At 44.7% G+C, this 20,119-nt stretch overlaps 1 protein-coding gene across 1 annotated transcript in view; it reads left to right on the top strand.

Moving 5' to 3' along the window:
* The first annotated feature begins 3,623 nt into the window (after positions 1-3,623).
* CHRDL1 (chordin like 1) overlaps positions 3,624-20,119 on the top strand; it is a 48,928-nt gene continuing 32,432 nt past the window's right edge. The window contains exons 1-4 of the mRNA XM_053373840.1: positions 3,624-4,225; positions 11,265-11,366; positions 18,342-18,454; positions 19,822-19,915. Of these exons, the coding sequence (XP_053229815.1) occupies positions 11,270-11,366; positions 18,342-18,454; positions 19,822-19,915 (304 nt within the window). The 5' untranslated portion in view covers positions 3,624-4,225; positions 11,265-11,269. The remainder of the gene's footprint in view (positions 4,226-11,264; positions 11,367-18,341; positions 18,455-19,821; positions 19,916-20,119) is intronic.

Genomic DNA, 20,119 nt, shown 5'->3' on the forward strand with positions numbered 1-20,119 from the left:
CTTTAAGGTCTGTTTGTTTTAATTATTGTATTTTATTTCAGAACTCATACCTGCTCCATATTCAAAGAATCCCCAAGTGTTACACAAAACTAGAATATAAAATGTAATATAGATAATAAAAACAGTCTTAAAAACTTCACACTGATTTGGGAAGGTTTGGAAGAAAAGAATTGTCACTGGTGGACCGGGATGGAAACATCTGATTCCTGGTCTGCCAGTGAGGCCCCTTGCACTAGAGTGCCCCTGATTGACGCATTCAGATATGGAGTTTTGGCGGGCAATTCCTGGTGTGCAATGTGGCCAGCTGGATAGTTTTCAACAGCTGGGTGAGTCCGTGTGTCCTGGCTGCCAGGAATGGTGGCTGACCTGCAAGGGGACTGCAACCACCGCCGACCTGGAAGAGGATAAGTGACCATTTCCAACAACTATTGAAAACATAATGATGTTGAGGATTACTTCCACAGGTAAGAAAATTCCAGAGAACTGGTGCTGTAAGCCAGTGTCGGCCATGTGGCGTAGTGGTTAGAGTGTTTGACTAGGACCCGGGAGACCAGAGTGCAAACCCCCACTCGGTCATGGAGCTCACTAGGCGAACTTGGGCCAGCCACTGCCTCTCAACCTAACCTACCTCACAGGGTTGTTGTGGGGGTTAAATGAGGGGAGGGAGAACAATTTTGTCACCTTGAGCTCCTCAGAGAAGAATGTAGATGATAAATTCAGTAAATAAACAAATAAAAGCACATGCTCAACACACTGCACACTTTACTGCAGGGGTGTGTGGTACCATTAACAGATCTTCATCCATAGATCTAAGCAAGTCATGTGGGATATTGGAAGAAAGGCAACTTCTTAGATACTCTGGTCCACAACCATACGCTTATTTTATTTATTTCACAAAATTTATACAGTGATACCTCGGGTCACACACGCTTCAGGTTACATACGCTTCAGGTTACAGACTCCACTAACCCAGAAATAGTACCTCGGGTTAAGAACTTTGCTTCAGGATGAGAACAGAAATCGTGCTCCGGTGGCACAGCAGCAGCAGGAGGCCCCATTAGCTAAAGTGGTGCTTCAGGTTAAGAACAGTTTCAGGTTAAGAACGGACCTCCGGAACAAATTAAGTTCTTAACCTGAGGTACCACTGTATAACACTTGATTGTAAAAAAAAAAAGGACCTCAAAGCAGTTTACAAAAGGAATAAAATATTGAAATTTTCAGTAAAAAAACACAATTAAAAACAACTACTTTAAACTGCATTGTGAAATTTGGAGATATGCATATTTCAAAGGATGGCTGTGCTTCAATTCATGTATCATCTCAGGAAGTTCATAAAGGATTTGCCTTTAAAGGCAGTCAAAAAATGGATTTCTTCCCTATCTCTATCCAGAACACACATTTCCATTGATGAGAGGGCCTACCACAATGGAAGCTGAGAAACACCTTTTAGGCAAATTCTAACTGCCCTGTACTGCGTCTTTCTTGGGCTTTGTTAAGGTCTTAAGTTCCTGGGAGACAAGCTACACACAGTGTTCAGTTTTACTGGCCTGTCTTGGGGTCAAGGGGAGGGGGACTCCTGACTAGCCAGCAGTGTTAAGTCTCCCATGCCCTGCTACCAAATTAAGGGGAGGGGGAAATAAGCTGTCACTTGTTTCCCTCCAGACAATGATGCCTTTTAAAGATCTTCTCACCCTTTTTCTCAGATCATTGCTCAGGCTTTCTTCCCTGATCTCTTCCTATTAGTTCCATGGGTCACAACAAGCCCAGAGACGTCAAAGTCTGACCAAGCATATGATGTGACTTGAGTCAGGAGTTTAAGCCAGTCTTGACAGAATGTCAAGGTGACCTTGACACCTCCTGGGGAATCTGCAGCCCTCTAGATGTGGTGGGGTGCCAATTCAGCCCCAGCCAGCATGGTCAGTGTGGCCTGGGATGGTGGGGTTTGGAATCTGACAACATCTGGAGGGCCACAAGACTAACTCAATCATCTAAATGGACAATGAAGAATGGGAAAGGGAGAATTAGCTGCTTGACGCATCCACATCCATAAACTACACTGGGACATCATTCTGCAGAGCAGGTGCAAGAAATTTTGTTGCCTGAGGACAACAACAAGATGGCACCCCATCTTGTGTGTGGAACAAGCTTAGTGGTAGAGTATCTGCCTTGCATATGCCCAGGTTTATTTATGGGTGTCTCCAGATAGGGCTGAGGAAAGCTCTGGCCTGAAACTCTGGAGAGCTGCTGCCTGTCAGATCAGACTATATTGAGCCAGATAGACCAATCTGTAGGACCAAAGGCTTGGTAAGAGGTAGCTTCCTACGTTCCTATTCGCAAACACAGAAGCCAGCAACACTGACAGCTGAACCACACTTTTATACAGGCAATAAGTCAGGAAGGAACCTGTTTCTGCATTGGGCACCCACCCCCAACCCGCTCCTTCTGCACTGCTGGTCCCTGGCCTTCATCTCAAAATTCCTGTCCTGGTAGCACCACCAGTGCTGAACATCTCTCTTCTGCACAACTTTTAGAAGCAGAGAACCCTTGCCAGAAGAAGAAAAAATCAAGAGGACAACTCCACCCCTCTTCATTCCTCACCTTATGTAGATTGTGATTACAATGCACAGCTCCTGTGTCCTGTGGCTTTTGTTCATTCACCCCGTGTCCAAACTGGTATGTGGCAAGAAGGAGACTGAAGGGCATGGCATCTTTTACTTGGGGAGGGGGTCTATCTGTTTCCTTCGTATCTTTCTTTTTACAGCTCTTAGGTTTCTTCAGCCTAATTTCCCTGGCAAACAGTCAACTGAGCTCACCATGCACGAATGCACGAAAATTGTGGCTACCACCAGTACATCACAGGCCAGGTTAGAGAGAGAAGAGGGGGGAAACATCTGCATGCCCCACCTTGCTAGAGATCCCTGTAGCAACCTGTAAGGAAAGGCAGTTTTCACATGCTCAGGGACTCTGAGTCGGAGTGACCTTCCTTTAACACCAAACAACCAACCATGCAGTCAATGTGTCCAAATAAATAAAGGTGTGTGCTATGAGGTGAGGGTATTGGCACCAAGAAGGGTGTGTGTGTGTGATCATGTCATTTGTGACATAAGTGTGAGCTTTCTGAGGGTGCAAATCAGGAAAGAGAAAGGCCAGCATTTGGTTCCTAATGGAGGAATTTCTATTTAAGTTGTTTTAGGGAAGCACATTGTATGTTTCGCTGTATGTTAATGCTCTTCCTCATGCTGGGATTGTGCAAACAATGAAGAGTGGGTTATAAATAATTTAAATACTATATAAATAAGTAACTGTTTAAGTGGCATCATTCCCTTGCTTGGCTGCTTCACTTGCCAGGCTAAAACAAAACACACACACACTTTTGGTGTGCTCCCTCGCTCCCCCCTCCCCAGGCACTTTGTTGACCCACTCCATCCAATGTTTTCTAGCAGTGGCACTGTACACCGGTCCTCGCTCGCCTCCCCACCTTCCCTGGCAATAAGGAAAGGAGCCCCACCCGGCGCTACCTTTGTCAATCGCCATTTGTGTGCCAAGAAAGTGGGGGGTGGAGTGGGGGGCGGCGGCAGCAGCAGCAGGAGGAGGAGAAAGAAAGCGAGGCCTGTGGGAGGCGCATCTCAGCACTCAGTCAGCCGCGGCTGCTTGCAGAGCCGCCCCGACAGGCGGATCCGTGGTGAGGCGCGCATCATCCACTCGACGGCTCTCGTTGGCAAGAACATTGGGGGGCGGGGAAGGCGGCGGCAGCGGCGGTGGGCGGCCGGCACAGCAGGTGTCTCTCGTTCTCCGCCCCCCTCCAGAAAAGCAGAGTCTTCGCACCCTCCCTGAGCTCTGGCCACTCCAAAAGCTCTGGAGAGATCCGACGGCCCAGACGCCGCTCGCTTCTCCTCCTCCGCGTTTGTTCTTGAAACGGCAGCCGCTCCTTCTCTGCTTCTCTGAAGGCTGCTGTCGGTGCGATTCCTCCTCCTCCTCCTCCTCCTCCACACAAACACACTTCGATGGTGAATACCACCAAGTGAGCAGGCCGGTGCGATTCGTCCCTTTGCAGTGGAGCAGGAGCCCTCCGTGCGTGTGTGCATTGTGGAGAGCGCGCTTCGCTTTTAGGAACAAACCGCGCCTCCCGCCCGGCGTTTTGGACCAGTTCAGGGCTGAGGGGAAAGTCGCTGAGGCTGCCGCTTCAGAGGGTGCGCAAGAAGCACGCTAGAAATTGACAAGTCAGGTTAGTATATCGGGCGGCGGTCCTTCTTTGATGTGCAGAGTCAAGTCAACGGCCAACCTGGTTGTGCTTTGCCTCCGCAGAAAAGTGCGGAGGACCCCAGTCTTTGGTCCTCGACAGCTGCACGCGTTGCATCTATTTCAGGGTGCAATCCTAACGCCACCTACTTGGGAGGAAGCGCCAGTGAATCCAATAGGGTTTCCTTCCCATTAGAAATGGTTAGGATCGCGGTATGTGAGAGTTACAATCCAGACATGTCTACTCAGCAGCAAGTGCTAATGCGTTCCATGGGACATGCTCCAAGGGGAGTGTGCTTAGGACCGCAGTTTTACAGCACACCCCTAGCCTTGCACATGTCGACAATGAAAGCAAGCCGCACTGAGTTCACTGGGACTTCCCTTCCAGGTAAGGCTTCATAGGCTGCAATCCTTCACACGCTTACCTGGGAGTAAGTCTGTACCACTGAATTCGTGAGTAGCTTTAGGCACGCGCTTTAAGCTGGCACAAAACTCTGTTTGCCTCCAGCAGCCTAACGGGGCTGTGCTTCTGAATACCTGTTGTTTGTGGGCTTCCCAAAGACATCTGGTTGGTCACCGCTGTGAGGAAAGGATGCTGAACTAGCTGGGCCCCATTTGGTCCGATCCAGCTGAGCTCTTATGTCATTTTGTGGGGGCATGATGTCTCTCCAATGTAAATAGGCTCTGGGAGGTTAGCATTGCTTCCTTTGAGATGGATATTGTTTGCCTAGCTGCAATTGGAACTGATATCTTTGGGGGGGGTCCTTTGTATATTGCTTGAAATATCTTGCAAAAGACAAGAGAGAGAGCAGGGAGAGAGAGAGAGAATCTTGTGGTACCCTTGGGACAATTGTGGCAAAAGGCCAAAATGAAACTGGGTTTTTAAGATGCAATGAGACCATCTCTCTCCCTCTCTCCCTCTCTCCCTCTCTCTCTCTCTCCCTCCCTCCCTCTCTCCCTCGTGTGTGTGTGTGTGTGTGTGTGTGTGTACTTGTTTGCTTCCTGTAGCACAATAACTAGGTCTCCCATCCTGAATTTGTCATTTAAAAATTGACTGAACACATTGATGTAACAATAGTAGCAGCAAACCTTTCTTTCATTCCCTCCCTTCAATATACACTTGGAGCACTTTAGGGCTGCAGTCCTAGGCACACTCACTTGGTGGGAAGTCCTACTGAAAATAGTGGTGCTTACATCTGGGTAAAGATGGATTGGCTTCTGCATGTGTTTGAATGGTTTTTTACCTTGCAGCTTGTCCTCCTGGCCCCTTTTTACCTGCCTCCCACCTGCCCCACTGAACAGAAAGGTACAATCAATCCCCCAAGCATCCTTTCTGCTTAAGAAACCAGTAGGCCCAATCCCAGATACAAAGAAGCCACCTACAGTGAGCCAGTGATGAGGAAAAACACTCTGCACATGATCTGAGGCACATACTCCAGAGGTAACAAAGGAAGCTGGTGTATACCAAGTTAGGCCATTTGTCTGCCTAGCTCAGTATTGCCTCCACTGAGTGGCAGAGGTTGTCCAGGGTTCCAGGCAGGGAGCATCCCAGACCGACCTAGAGATGCCTGGGATTGAACTTGAGATCTTCTGCACTTAAAGCAGATGCTCTAACACTGAGATAACCATTGGCACTGAATTAAACTGCCCCTGTGGCTGAGTTCTGCATTTCATTAAGCCATGCCTTTTGCTGGGAAAGCTTAGGCACTGGTTTCAGAAGCTCAGTGATGGGGGAAAGCATTTTGTAAAATCTACCAGGTTCACTGGAAACAGCTTTAGGGTGGATTCTGGTACAAATGTAAACCTTTGAGTGACAGGAACCCCCAGCTCAAATTGAGCTGATTGGGTACATTTCTGCAAATTCTTTGTACTATTTAGTTGGTATCTCTTTTTTGGAGCAGGGGCGGGGGTTTCCCCATACCACCCCTGGTATACCAACAATTTTTAAATGATGATATATGATCTTGGTAACATGGTGTTGGAATGCTATATTGGCACAAAACACAGTCAGAATAAAGGGACAGCTAAATGAAAGGATCTGCCTTGTCGCCAAAGTTGAAGGTACCGGTAATTGGCTGTTGCTTTTTAGCTTAGATCGAATAAGGGATTCTTGCTGAAAGAAGACAGAGTTGGAGGGCTAAAGATTTGTGGTTTCCATCCTAAGATTGGACACAGACCTTATGAGCAGATCTCCAAAGGCATGGTGGAAATGCAGCTAAGCCATGATAGAAGTAGTATTTAGAAATTTCTTTTGCAGTGCTTTCTTCACAACATGTGAAATGCTTTGCCATTCTTTTCTCACTTGTTCTCACAACAACCTTGTAAAGCAGGTTAGGTGGAGGGAGTGACTAACCCAGAACTACTTCAAAACATTGCAAAATTCTGGACTTCCAGGTTAGCGCCATCGGCTAATGGCGGATTCCCTCCGAGCTCCGGAGGGAATCGGCTCCGCAGGATCCGGGTCTTGCCGCTGCGGCGACGCGGGGACCCTCAGAAATCACAGGCGCTGAAGCCTGTGAACTTGGTGACTCGGTGGGCACCATTTGCGCCCCCCCGACCCGCGAAGGAGCCTTTTTAAAGGCTTTGGAACGGGGGACGGGGTGAGCGGCGCGGTGCTGAGAGTCGACTGCTTCTCCTGCGGAGTGAAGCCGCATGCCATGGTCGGAGAGCACTGACTTCTTCTTGTGAACAATTGGACTCTAAAAGCAACCACCCGTGAGTAATACGGAAATTGGATTTGTAAAGAAAAAAATTTTTTTTAATTAGGCACGATCGGGGAAGGCGCAAACAGGAAGTCCATCTCCCCGTCTTATAAATAATCTAAAGCAAGGACTAGCTAACTAAGGTCGAGAGAATTTCTTCTTCTTTATTGGGTAAAAGACATTAATTTCACAATTTGGCAGTATAAGTAATTTCACTGGAGGATAAGAGCTAATTTTGAGAGCTGAAGTGCCACCCCCCCGGACCCGGGAGTGATCCGCGAGAGAGCCTGTTGAGGAGATATAGAAGAGTTTGACAGCTGTCAAATTAGCTGTCAAGAAGGAAAAAGAGAACTTTGTTTCTGCTATCTCTGCTGGATATATTTGCTACAATTTGGTTATATTTTGTTGAAAACAAGGAAGAACTGATACAAACTAACTTGATTTTTGGATTTGAACTGGAAGGAAGATAAAGTAACCAAAATCCCTCTAGAGGGGATTTTGGGACATTACAAGAATGGCTGAAGGAGGAAAAATTCAAGCTAAATTGGACAGAGTGTTTCTTCTCTTGGGAAAGTTACAAGGCCAAATTGATGTTTTGGCTACAAATGTTACAACTCTGGACTTAACAGTAAACAAATCCATTGAATTTGATAAGGACTTGACTCATGAAGTCCATGCAGCTGGACAAGAAGAGAAACTTGAAAGATTTGAGAGTGTGGAGAAAGAGATATATGTTGTTTCTGAGGAAAAGGAAGGAGGAGATGTAATGTTGCAGATGACAAAGGAGAGCCAGAGGCCTGACATGATGGCTACAAAGGAAAATAAGTACTGGATGATGAAAATCTGTTTTGAATTGAAGATTGAAGAATGGAGAGATCTCCTTATGTGGAGATCTGAAGACCTATGGATTACAAATTTGATTAAGGTGAAAGTTGGAGCTTTTGGGACATTTGGACTTAAAAGGAGTAAGAAACAAGATTCAGGCTCCACTTTTAAGTATGGAGGTCTGGCTGGAAGAAATATGGACCCTATCGGGACAGAGCTTCTCCGAGATCTGGTGTTTAATATTAAGGACTACCAAAAAAACCGGCAGAGAGGAATTGAGAGAGAATTAAGAGCCTCGGACGTGAGGTCTCCAGGCTGATAGTAGACTAAGACTGATGGACATTTGTTGGGGATTGAAACCGGGAAAGGGGGGGTGGGGTTTGGGAATCCAAAGGGTGCAGAATAATAATCTGTTTTTTTTATTTTGTTTGTTATTAGTATGAAAATTGGGGAATTCGTGGAAGGGAATTTGGGTCGACTTTAGAAAAAAGTTTTAAGAATGAGCACTGATGTTTAAATACTGATGTTTATAAGTTAAAATTGGTTTTTTTTAAAAAATGAATTAAATATAAAAAGGTCAAAAATTGGGGACAAGAACTTGTTGAATTAACAATTTGAATTGGAATATAAGAAGGGGAGGTGTGGGGAAGTCAGGGAAATAAGTTATTGAAAATAAGGATTGTAAACTTTATGTGTTTTTAACTTTTTTGTTTTTTCTTTTTGATTTTTTAATGTATAAAGGTGGAAAAACTCAATAAATATCTTTTAAAAAAAACATTGCAAAATTCTGACCAGTGTTGCTAATAAGGGATTTGAGAAACACAAATCTAAAGCCCCACTGGGATGAGCAAGAGCCTGTAGAGCTCATTGGCTGAGCACATGGTTATCACAGAAAAACCAACCTCTACGAGTCTCATGCAGCTGTAGGTAAGGTTCAGAAACAGCCCCATCCGAAACCCTAGAGAGTTGCTGCCAGATTGTGTAGATAATACTGAGCTAGGTGGGCCAATGATTTGAGCAGGTATTAGGGAGTTTCCTATGTTGGAAGGTCATTTTAGAGATGGGGAGATGATGGATTCTGGAATCGCACAGGGTGTCGCTGAAATTTGAGACGCCAAGTTCTGCCACTGGTGACCTCAGTGTTCCTGTCCCTCCTCCTCCTGCTGCTGCTCCTCCTCCTGGGAGCCAGTGGTAGCGCAGCATTTTGGGAGACCAGGGTTCAAATCCCACCACATCAATGAAGCTCACTGGGTGAGCTCGGGCCAGTCATTGCCTCCCAGCCAAACCTACCTCACAGGGTTGTTGTGTGGCATAAAATGGGGAGGGGGAGAACCATGTACACAACCTTGAACTTCTTGGAGAAAAGTTGGGATATAAATGCAATGCAATAATCTGTCCATGCCTACTCACCTCCACTTTCTGAGTATGCAAGCAGTGACAAGCTTGAAGAGATAGATCTGCTCTCTCTGCCTGCCTTGCACTCTCCTCTGGGCGATTGTGTGGGTTGGGTCTGGATAGAGAAAGCATGTGGATGGGGAGCAGGGACAGTGGTGAAGATGAGGTTGGCCCACTCAGAAACGTGACTCGCTTGGTTTTGCCATACTCCAGTCTTTCTCAATTTGGTGCCCTTCAAATATTTTGAACTACAACTCCCATCACTCCCAGCCAGCCTTGCTGGGGCTGATGAGAGTTGTAGTCTTATACATCTGGAGGACACTGGACTAGTAAAAGCTGTCACACACTGTATTGGGTAATATTGTGCGCTAACAGGCTAATCCATTTCCTTGAAAGCAGATGTTCCTCCCCAGGTTTTAGCTGTTGTGAAAAAGGGGGGGTGCCGGTCTGATTATAATGAAGAGGAGTGGAAACAGTTGCAAAAGCGGATGCCTACAAAGTAATACAGGAATTAAAGAAGCTATTGCCGAAAACACTTTAAAAAACCCCACGTGATTCTTATTAAAATTAATCATGCATATTTATAAGAGTGGAAACTTCAGATTTAAAAAAAGGAAATTAACAAATAGTTATGCACATGCAGAGCATTGTCTTCTGGAAATTCTGGTTTTCGTAGCATTCCTCTCATTAAGCAACTTTTAAAGAGGATGAATGGGATTAAAGGTTGCATCAGAAATTCCAAAACATGGCATGCACTGAATGTAGCTCTCAATTTTAATTTATTTTAATTCTCAGAAGCAGTTTTCATTAATCTGTACGAAATAGTATCAGACAGCTTCTGTTGTTTCATCACCACCTTTTTATCTCATGTCTTTGATAAGAAATGAGAAGCTCTAAGGTTTTTAAAAGCAATAACACCTAAAAAAACCCAACCCAGATCAGAATTCCAATTGTTTCTTTAAAAAAAAAGTCTGCATATGTCTCCATTAACCATGCATATATGCTGATACACTAACAAGCAAAGGTGCTGAGTTCAATTTTGAGCATGATTCCAATTCTGGTGGTACCAGAGCTTGATCAATGTCTATTATGACTGATCTTCCCCTGCAAATTTGACCTCAGCAGAGCATTGGGTACCTTGCAGGGCGTGGTCATTGCCCTCCCTCAGATATAATGATAAATTATGGTTTATGATGTAATGAGAATGAGCCTGCAAGATCTTTAGGTTCAAGTACCTCCTGACCCTCTTCTGAAGTGACTGTGAGGAGGAGACAGAAGTTTTTGCTTCTGTTTTTAACTAACCAGAGTTTTGTCTTTTCACATGAACCTCAACAAACTGTGATTAGTCTAAACTATGGTTTACTAAAACAAGCCAACTTCAACACTTGGTTTATGAAGCTGGCTTGTTTCAGTAAACCGTAGCTAAACTGCAGTTAACTGAAAAATAAAATCTAAAGTTTCCTATCTTCTCCTTGCGGTGTGCAAAATAAAAAGTGAGGAGAGGGGGGCAGACAAGCACAACCTTCGCACAGCCTCATTCACATGATGGTAAACTAGATGTGAACATCTGCACATTCTGACTGTGGGAAGGGCCGGAGCTAACCTAGCACTCTCCCACACACATACAATCTCCATTCCATCCTCACCTGGCAGGCAGTCAGGGAAGTGAAAGTTTACTCTTGCTAGAGGTCTGAACTGAACTTGAGCAGGCTAAGATGAGGCTGAGGTTGGGCCATAGGTGGCCCCACTGTGCACTAAACCATCATTTAGCATTGTATCTGCACCAAGCTATACTCATGCCTTGCATCAGATGAAAGTGTGTCCTAGAATGCCAGAATCTTTTGCAATCCCAAAGAGATTCTGCAGTGGACAAATCAATGTGTCAGGAGTTCCCAGAGGGAAGGAAGCTTGAAAAATGCTGCACTAGCAAAAGACCTCTACAGAGTTCCCTCCTGCTCCAGCAGTTCAGCTGATTTCTAGTCTGAGTCTAATCATCTTTGAGGACTTCTTTGTAAATAGCCTTTGGGTTTTCTTCTACAGTTCCAGCTTTCTTTGACAGCAAATGTGTTTTTGTTTCCCCTCCCCCCTTCCTTTTCTTTACAGCAAAGATGAGGAAAAAGTGGACACTGGAAAACGTTCGATTCCTTTTGGCCTGTGTGCTCTGCCTTCTTTTCATTGAGGGAAGTAAAACAGAACAAGGAAAATGTGAGTAAAACTCTTGTTGAAGGCCAGCTAGAATCCTGCTGTCTTTGGTGTCATTAGCCCTGGCCATACATTCATCTGTGTAGAATGGAAAGGTATAGAGTGAAAATGTGGATACAGGACTCATCCCAACCTCCAGGTGATCAAGAGCCACTGTACTGTACTTACACCTGAATACATGTAAGCTCCTGCATATACAATCCATGCCCTGGATGTTCATGTGGTGTACATCAATTGAATCTGCACACACATGGCCCTTAAACCTGCAAAGGGCAGAGTCTATGGTATGGGTGGCTCCAAGAAAGCCCTGGGGAAAGTGCTCTTCAGTCGGGTCAGCCTCCAGGTCAACCTCCTCTGTAGGTTGAACCTGGAAAGCTTATCTGACAGCAGTGGCAGACAGATGGGTTGCAGAGATTTAGGCCAGCCCACCCATGAGGCAAGGTGAGGCAACTGGCTCAGGTGGCAGGATCCACAGGTGCAGCCTATCCTTATGTAGATCTTTATTCTTTCACTCGCCCCTTCTTCCCTGGCTGGGAGGGGGCACCATTTTGTAGTTCACCGCAGGTGCCAAAATGTCTTGGGCCAGCCCTGGCAGGAATGCAGGGGAGAGAAATTAGATTTGGTCCACATTTTAATGAAAATGATCATAGATCAAATTGGGAAAAATAAATACAGTAAATGGACAAAAGTACAAAGATTCACAAAAAGTTTTGGAGTATGCGTACCCCTGCCCCCCCCCCCGAAAAAAGCACTGTGTGTAGCAGTTTACAATGAGTAGGACACATTGCCTCTCAGCCTGTTCTACCTCACAGGCTAAAATGGGAAGGGAGAGAACCATGTACTCCACCTTGAGCTCCTCAGGGAAAAGGTGGGATATAACTGTAGTAATAAATTGAATAAACAGTAGTTATGAGAGCATGGGACGCGGGCGGCGCCGTGGGTTAAACCCCAGAGCCTAGGACTTGCCGATCAGAAGGTTGGCGGTTCAAATCACCGCAATGGGGTGCTCGGTCCCTGCTCCTGCCAACCTAGCAATTCCAAAGCACATCAAAGTGCAAGTAGATAAATAGGTACCGCTCAGGCGGGAAGGTAAATGGCGTTTCTGTGCACTGCTCTGGTTCACCAGAAGCAGTTTAGTCATGCTGGCCACATGACCCGGAAGCTGTACACCGGCTCCCTCGGCCAGTAAAGTGAGATGAGTGCCGCAACCCCAGAGTCAGCCACGACTGGACCTCATGGTCAGGGGTCCCTTTACCTTTACCTATGAGAGCAAGGGCATCTGATTCATCAGAGAAGTGAAAAAAATGATCCAATGATAAGATGGTGGTGTTGTCTTGTTCTCTCAAGGGATTACAGTCATTATTGTTTTGCAAAGACAGTATTGCACATGGAAACAATTTTTATTTTGTTCTGATATACTCCAGAAATATAAATGTTTTGTTTTTCTTTCTTTTTTTCAAAAAAAATTATTGGTTTTTCCAAAAGTTTTTCAAACAAACAAATGAACAAACAAACAAACAAACAAACAAACATAAATCTCACTATATTTCAACCAAACTTAGTAACATTGTTAAGTGACTTCCTCGTATCCCCCTGGTTGAATTTCAGTGTATATCATTTTAACGGTTTTCCAACACCAAAAATGTTTTGTTTTTCTAAAGCTGATATGAAGGTTGGTTTAACTGGTTTATTTACACCCCACTTTTCAATCAAGACTGGATCTCCAAAGCAACTTGCAACAATTAAAATCCATCATAAATATAGAATATAAGACATCCTCCCCCAACCTGGTGCCCTCCAGCTTATTTGGATTACTCTTCTCAATAGCACAGCTGTATTGGCTGGAAATGAAGGAAACTGTAGTCTAAAACTTCTAAAGGGCACCAGGTTGGGGAAGGCTGATCTTAGGGATCCATGGATAGGGGTGGTCTTGTCTATCCCCTGGCAGATGATGACACAGCTTAGATATTAGGCTTCCAGATGGAAAGGCAGGTGGAGCTGTAGATGAACATAAGGAGAGGCTGGCTGCTGGATCAGACTCAAGGACCATCTAGCTCAGTATTCTCTTCCCACAGTGCTCAACCAGATGCCCCAAAGTGAAGCCCATAAGCAAGACCTGAGTGCAACAACTACTTGTGCTCACCAACAACTGGTATTGATGGATTCATTCACTGCTGATTGGCCGCAAGAATGCCCACCCACAGAATTTTCCCTTCTGTAGACAATGAATTCCGGAACATTGAAGAAAAATGAAAACACTATTTCTCAAAATCCAGTCTTAATAGTTGGCCAATAGAGCACAAGTTTTGGTTTGAAGCTCCCAGGAAAAAAGCAGTGACTACCACCATCATTGTTGATCCCCATCCAGCACCAGTTATGTGGGGTAGACTGTTCTCAGAGGGAAATGTTGGGGAAAGGAAAGGGAAAACATGTTCTGCAACTTTTTCCACTACTTTATTTTTCCATGGATTTTTTTTCCATTTGTAGAAATGCATCAATCATAAAATTAATTACTAACATAATGAATGAATATGATGCAAGCCAACTTGAGCATCTGGAAATGCATGCAATGCCGGCCCAATCCAAAATGAAAGCTGCAATTAAATAATGTCAGGTGACCATCCCTAGGAAATACATATACTTATGTGTACAACTCTTCCAGCAAAGGACAAATTATCATGTTCATAATCTTAACATATTTATAAGCACTGCAATAAAACTAATACAGAAACTGAACTTTGAATTTGTTTGAATATAACATTTACAGCATAAATCTATCCATGTCTACTCAGAAGTAAGTCTCACTGAGTTCAGAGGGACTTAGTGGGGATGGGGGGGATTGATTCACATTTAATAATTTGGGACTGGTTTCCCCACAAGATTGCCTTACTTTGCATGTTCCTATTGTTACATTTGCCTTTATACTAAGCATGTTTAACTGTTTTTCCCCTATTTAGCTAGCTGATAAATTTTATTTTATCTTGAATGAACTCTTTGTTTTCCCCAAGAGTATATTTTTCATTGCCTTGTCAAGAATCTAATGTAATAGCTGGTGGGTCTGTTTTACCTCAGATATAACAAATGCAGAGTTTGCTTCATTCCATTTTAAGCACTGCTATACACATCACCGAGGTCACCTGGGTTCCATCCCATGAGTTTGAAGTCATGTGCTGAAGTTTTCAGGTCATATTTATCTAAGATAAATCAAATAAAAGATGCAATACCATTTAAGGAAACAAATTGCCTAGGCAGTTAGTAAAACATACTAATGAGGTCTTTGGAAACAAAAATACCGTATATATCTGAGAATAGTTTTCACTGATCTTAGCAATCTATGGGACATGAGATTGCTTGCCAAAAGTCATGAATGGCAGGTGACATACTTGGTGATCACTGGAAATTGTTCAAGACATTTTGCTGACCCCATTCCATGTACAACCCCACCCCAGACTTGAGTGACAGTTGAATCTTGCTTTGACATTGCCTCCACTCCACCTGAGCACTGCAGGTTAGCTCAAGAACGTAGGAAGAGCCCTCCTGAATCAGACCACGGGCCATCTACTCCAGCATCTTGTTCTCACTGTGGTCAACCAGATACCCCTGTGGGAAGCCTGCAAGCAAGCCCTGAGTGCAATAGCATTCCATGAATCTGTCTCATCCTCTTTAAAAATCATCCAAGTTGGTGGTCAACACCACCTCTTGTGGGAGAAAACTCCACACTTGAGCTATACATTGTGCAAATAAATGCCCTGAATTTTCCAACATTCAGTTTCATTGGATTACCCTGAGTTCTAGTATTATGAGACAGGATATGCACTTTTTGCATATCAAGAATAAGTTTATGCACCTCTATCGTGTCCCCTCTTACTCACCTTTTCTCTAAACTAAAAAGCCCCAGAAGTTGTAATCTTTCCTCACAGGAGAGTTGCTCCGTCCCCTTTGATTGTTTAGATAGCCTTTTCCCTCAACATTTTCCACCTTAGGGGCCGTAGGACAGATCATGTAGAATACATAGGGCTAGATGTACATGTGCCAGAAGGAAATGAATTCCACTAGTGCAGTGGGACTCCCCCCCCCTTCCTCTCTCCTCACCACCCGCCCAAAAATCTGGGGAGTCTGGAAACCTCCAGAACAGTGTATGGCAGGAGGTGAGGGAGATCATTCTGTTGGGCAAGCTGAAACCCTTGCACTGACAGAGCAATTGGAAGAGCACAATGCTGAATTCTTCCCATAGATCTGTCCACTCTCAGCTCCATAGTATTTGCCACCTGGGGCCACTGCCTCACTCTGCCTCATGGTAGGGCTAGCCATGGAAATCTCATTTGAAGCTACTTGGAAACCATTGAATCCCCTGCTGTACCTGTAGGTGCCATTTTTCTCTGGCTTATTTCTTGTATTATGTGATAGTAGTTGACCACAGAACAAGCATATTTCCCAACTCTAACCAAACTTCCCTGGCAAGTAGAGGGATACAAAAGGGAAGGACGAGATGGACGTGATCCAAGGGAGGCATTCTCTTTGCTCGGCTGAGCTTATTCACAAGAACGAGCTGTGCAAATAGCTTTGTCTAAAGCAGGAGCATCACCAAGGGGCTGTCGGTGGCATCCCCAGTTCACTGCTTCTCAGACATGAAAGCCTCATTCATCCCACAGCCGACTGAAGTGGAAGCAGATCTTTTCACACAAACCACCACAGTGCCCCACACAGCCTGCACTCTGTTTTTAGGCAGAAGGAAGGAAAGCAGATCATATTGGCCAGGTTTAAATGGCCATCTCTCAACAACTCTTCTATGGTGCAGAAGTTATCAATCTGAGGTCTGTTGTCTAATACTACTTTGCAGGCTCCTTCAAGTGCTTTCAGGAAACTTGCAGTACTGTTAAGAATGCATGCAGGTCCTGCTATCCAAACACTCGAATGAAAATTCACTTATCCAAACACGAGGAATTAGTACCCAAACCTTGCTATACACAGCACAGATTCAGATATCCAAACAGTCGGACCTGCATGTAGTACTGTAAACAAATAAGCAACCTTAAACAAGCATTACTTTTTTGTGTTTTGCTGCTAGAAACCATGTGGGTGGGAGCGGGAGGAGAGGGAGGGAGGGAGGGAGATTTGACAAATAAGAGAATCCCCCCCCTTTCTTGTTTGCCTTTTGCAAAGTTTCAAAGGCTCTTTGTGGCCCCCCCCATCATTTTGGGGTCAAAAAATGTCATCTCTTGTGGAGATACTTCAGAACAATAGTGGGGTTCAAGGTGGATAACATTTGCTTATACAGTGGTACCTCGGGTTAAGAACTTAATTTGTTCCAGAGGTCCTTTCTTAACCTGAAACTGTTCTTAACCTGAAGCACCACTTTAGCTAATGGGGCCTCCCGCTGCCGCCGTGCGATTTCTGTTCTCATCCTGAAGCTAAGTTCTTAACCCGAGGTACTATTTCTGGGTTAGCGGAGTCTGTAACCTGAAGCGTCTGTAACCTGAAGCATATGTAACCCGAGGTAACACTGTAATGATTTCTATGTATAAATGCAAATTTAAACAGGAGTATATGTCATGCTAGTGAAAGAGACTGTGACCAGATGGTTGCTGTGCCTGAGAAAAGAAAGTACTTCACACAGCACATAGTTAAGATGTGGAACTCACTCCCACAGGACAAATTCATAGAGGACAAGGCAATAGCCATGACAGTTATGTTCTACCTCCACTGAGAGAGGCCTTCGTCCCCTGAATACCAGTTGTTGGGAATCACAAGTAGACAGAGTGTCGTTGGACTCATGTCCAGCTTGCAGGCTTCCAAAAGGCATCTGTTCAGCCACTGTGAGAGCAGGCTGCTGGACTAGATGAGCCTCTGGCCTGATCTAGCAGGCTCTTCCTATGTTCCTATGCTCAGTCTGCTATCCAAGTGCTGATTGTTGATGGACAACTTCAAGTGCCTCCCTGCTCTCCCTTCTTAGTGTTCTTTAGTTTTAAACAAGACTTGGACCAGGCAGCCCTGGAAATAGAGAATGCCTTCAAATGGAGGCCTGCCCTCTGGCAGCTTGTTCTCTATAAAGGAGGACACTAGATGTGGGTGGGTTGTTGGGTACATTTACCCTATAGCACAACCTTGAGGTGGTTGGTGGTTTTGTTGTTGTTATTGTTTTAAGGCTTCAGGGCCCTTTGGCTAACTGTATGTCTGCCTGGAAAGAAGCAGGGTCTTAGAAAGGAAGGCAAGCAGGTTAAAGAGCACACAGAGAGCCACAATCAGGTTCAGTGGCTCATCACTTAGCAGGAGATTAGGCAAAGCTAAGGACAAAGGCTAGAAGATGCAACCAGAAATGGAAGCTTGTCCTCTTCCCCGTTTCCTTGAACAGCAAATGTTTGGCATCTTTTAAGTTCCTCTTCCTCTTCTTCAAAAATGGCATTTGGTTTTCCGCAAAATATTCTGTCCATTTTCAATTAGAATCTAAAATAGAATGGAATAATAAAATATGCAATAACAGAATGGAAACTTACAAAAGTAAGATCAATTTCCAAATGCAATTTCCAATTTGCAACTGCTGGTGTTATCTATACTTTGACCATCTTTATGCCTACTTGTTTTTAAAGTTTTATTTTACTACTAATTTCTTATGTGTTATGGAAGCCATGTGAAGGTATTTGTGGATTAAGGGGGATTTAAATATTGCTAAATAAATTAATAAACATGTGGAAGTTTAGCTGTACAGTAAGATATCCCCAAGGGGCACAGGGGTAGAGCATCTGCTTTGCCTTCAGAAGATCCTAAGTTCATCTCCACGTAGGACTGGGGATGTCTTCTGTCTGCCTGAAACCCTGGAGAGCTGCTGCCAGTCAATGTAGACAATACTGAGCTAGATGGACCAATGGTCTGACTTGGTATACAGCAGCTTCCTATGTTCCTAAAATGATGGTTACCCACTCTGCTTTTGCACAGACCCCTTTGCTCACCCTTCACATCTTGGCCTCTTCTCTTTTGCAGACTCAGAGACTTACTGTGTGTTCCAAGATAAAAAGTATCGTGTAGGCGAAAGGTGGCATCCATACCTAGAGCCTTATGGGATTGTCTACTGCGTTAACTGTCTCTGCTCAGAGGTACGTTCCTTGAAGCTAATTCTATTGCTTTTCAGCCCTGATAGTCAGATGGTGACCACTGCACACAAGAGAGGAATGCCCTTTGCTATGATGGGCAGGCTATGTGTCACAGGGATTGCTATAAACCTAGCTCAATTCTATGCTATTTTCACAATTTACCTAGTGAGCCAACTACAGTGGTACCTCTGGTTACGTATACTTAATTCGTTCTGGAAGTCTGTTCCTAACCTGAAACTGTTCTTAACCTGAAGCACCACTTTAGCTACTGGGGCCTCCCACTGCTGCTGCGCCACCGCCGCGCGATTTCTGTTCTCATCCTGAAGCCAAGTTCTTAACCCAAGGTACTATTTCTGGGTTAGTGGAGTCTGTAACCTGAAGTGTCTGTAACCCAAGGTACCACTGTAAAAGATGTTATTCAGTTTTGCCTTTTGAAGTGAACTAACCTGATTTGTACTGCCCTGGTTAATATTTAGAGAGGGACACAGTTACCGTTTGGGTTTTGCATGCCATGGCTCAATTCTTGACTCAACAATGCAGCAAAATGCATGTTAAAATTTGTGTTTGGGGACTGTGGATTTAGAAGTGTCTATGACGTGGGTGGTGCTGTGGGTTAAACCACAGAGCCTAGGGCTTGCCGATCAGAAGGTCAGTGGTTCGAATCCTCGCGACTGGGTGAGCTCCCATTGCTCGGTCCCTGCTCCTGCCAACCTAGCAGTTCGAAAGCATGTCAAAGTGCAAGTAGATAAATAGGTACCCCTCTGGCGGGAAGGTAAACGGCGTTTCCGTGCGCTGCTCTGGTTCGCCAGAAGCGGCTTAGTCATGCTGGCCACATGACCCGGAAGCTGTACGCCTGCTCCTTCGGCCAATAAAGCGAGATGAGCGCCACAACCCCAGAGTTGTCCACAACTGGACCTAATGGTCAGGGGTCCCTTTACCTTTGCCTTTTATGAGAAAATACATTCAAATATGCATGTTTTTATTTTTTAAAAAATCATAGATTAATGCAGAATGGAATGGAGATATTGAATGGGCACATCAATCCATCCCTGCTCCTAAGGGTATCTCAAATTGAACCCCAATTATTTTGCCCCATAGAATTCAATGGAAGTTATTGAGGATCATGAGGACCAATGTCTGTATAAACTCCACCCATTCATTTGCATAACTCTACATCAGGCTCAATTTCTTGCTCACCATAGTGGAATTTTACATTAACTTGCCTGAAGTTAGGAAGGATATCTTGCTTAGTTTATGAATCTTCATCCATAAAATGGGAAAGCTATTGCAAGGCCAGGATGGTAAAGTGCTCTGCATGCTGAGGTTGCTGAACAGAAATAACCCTTCTTCTCTTCAACTTATTTCTCCAGAATGGGAACGTGTTGTGCAACAGAATAAGGTGCCCGAACTTGCATTGCCCCAATCCAGTGCATGTGCCACAGCTCTGCTGCCCACGGTGTCCAGGTAAAGTCTTATTTCCAGTATAACAAAGCTCCTTAACTGCACTCAGCTTGGGATGCTGCTGGGGCAGAGCAAACAGACAAATTCCCCATCTAAAAATAACAATGGAATGCTTTCATGCAGCAAACGCTGTTATACACTCCATTTATGACAAGAGAGGCCCATATTCTCAGGAGATGACTGGCTGAGGGAGCCTGGAGGGGAGCC

This window comes from Podarcis raffonei, chromosome Z (genome assembly GCF_027172205.1).
Source record: "Podarcis raffonei isolate rPodRaf1 chromosome Z, rPodRaf1.pri, whole genome shotgun sequence".
NCBI classification, from domain to species: domain Eukaryota; kingdom Metazoa; phylum Chordata; class Lepidosauria; order Squamata; family Lacertidae; genus Podarcis; species Podarcis raffonei.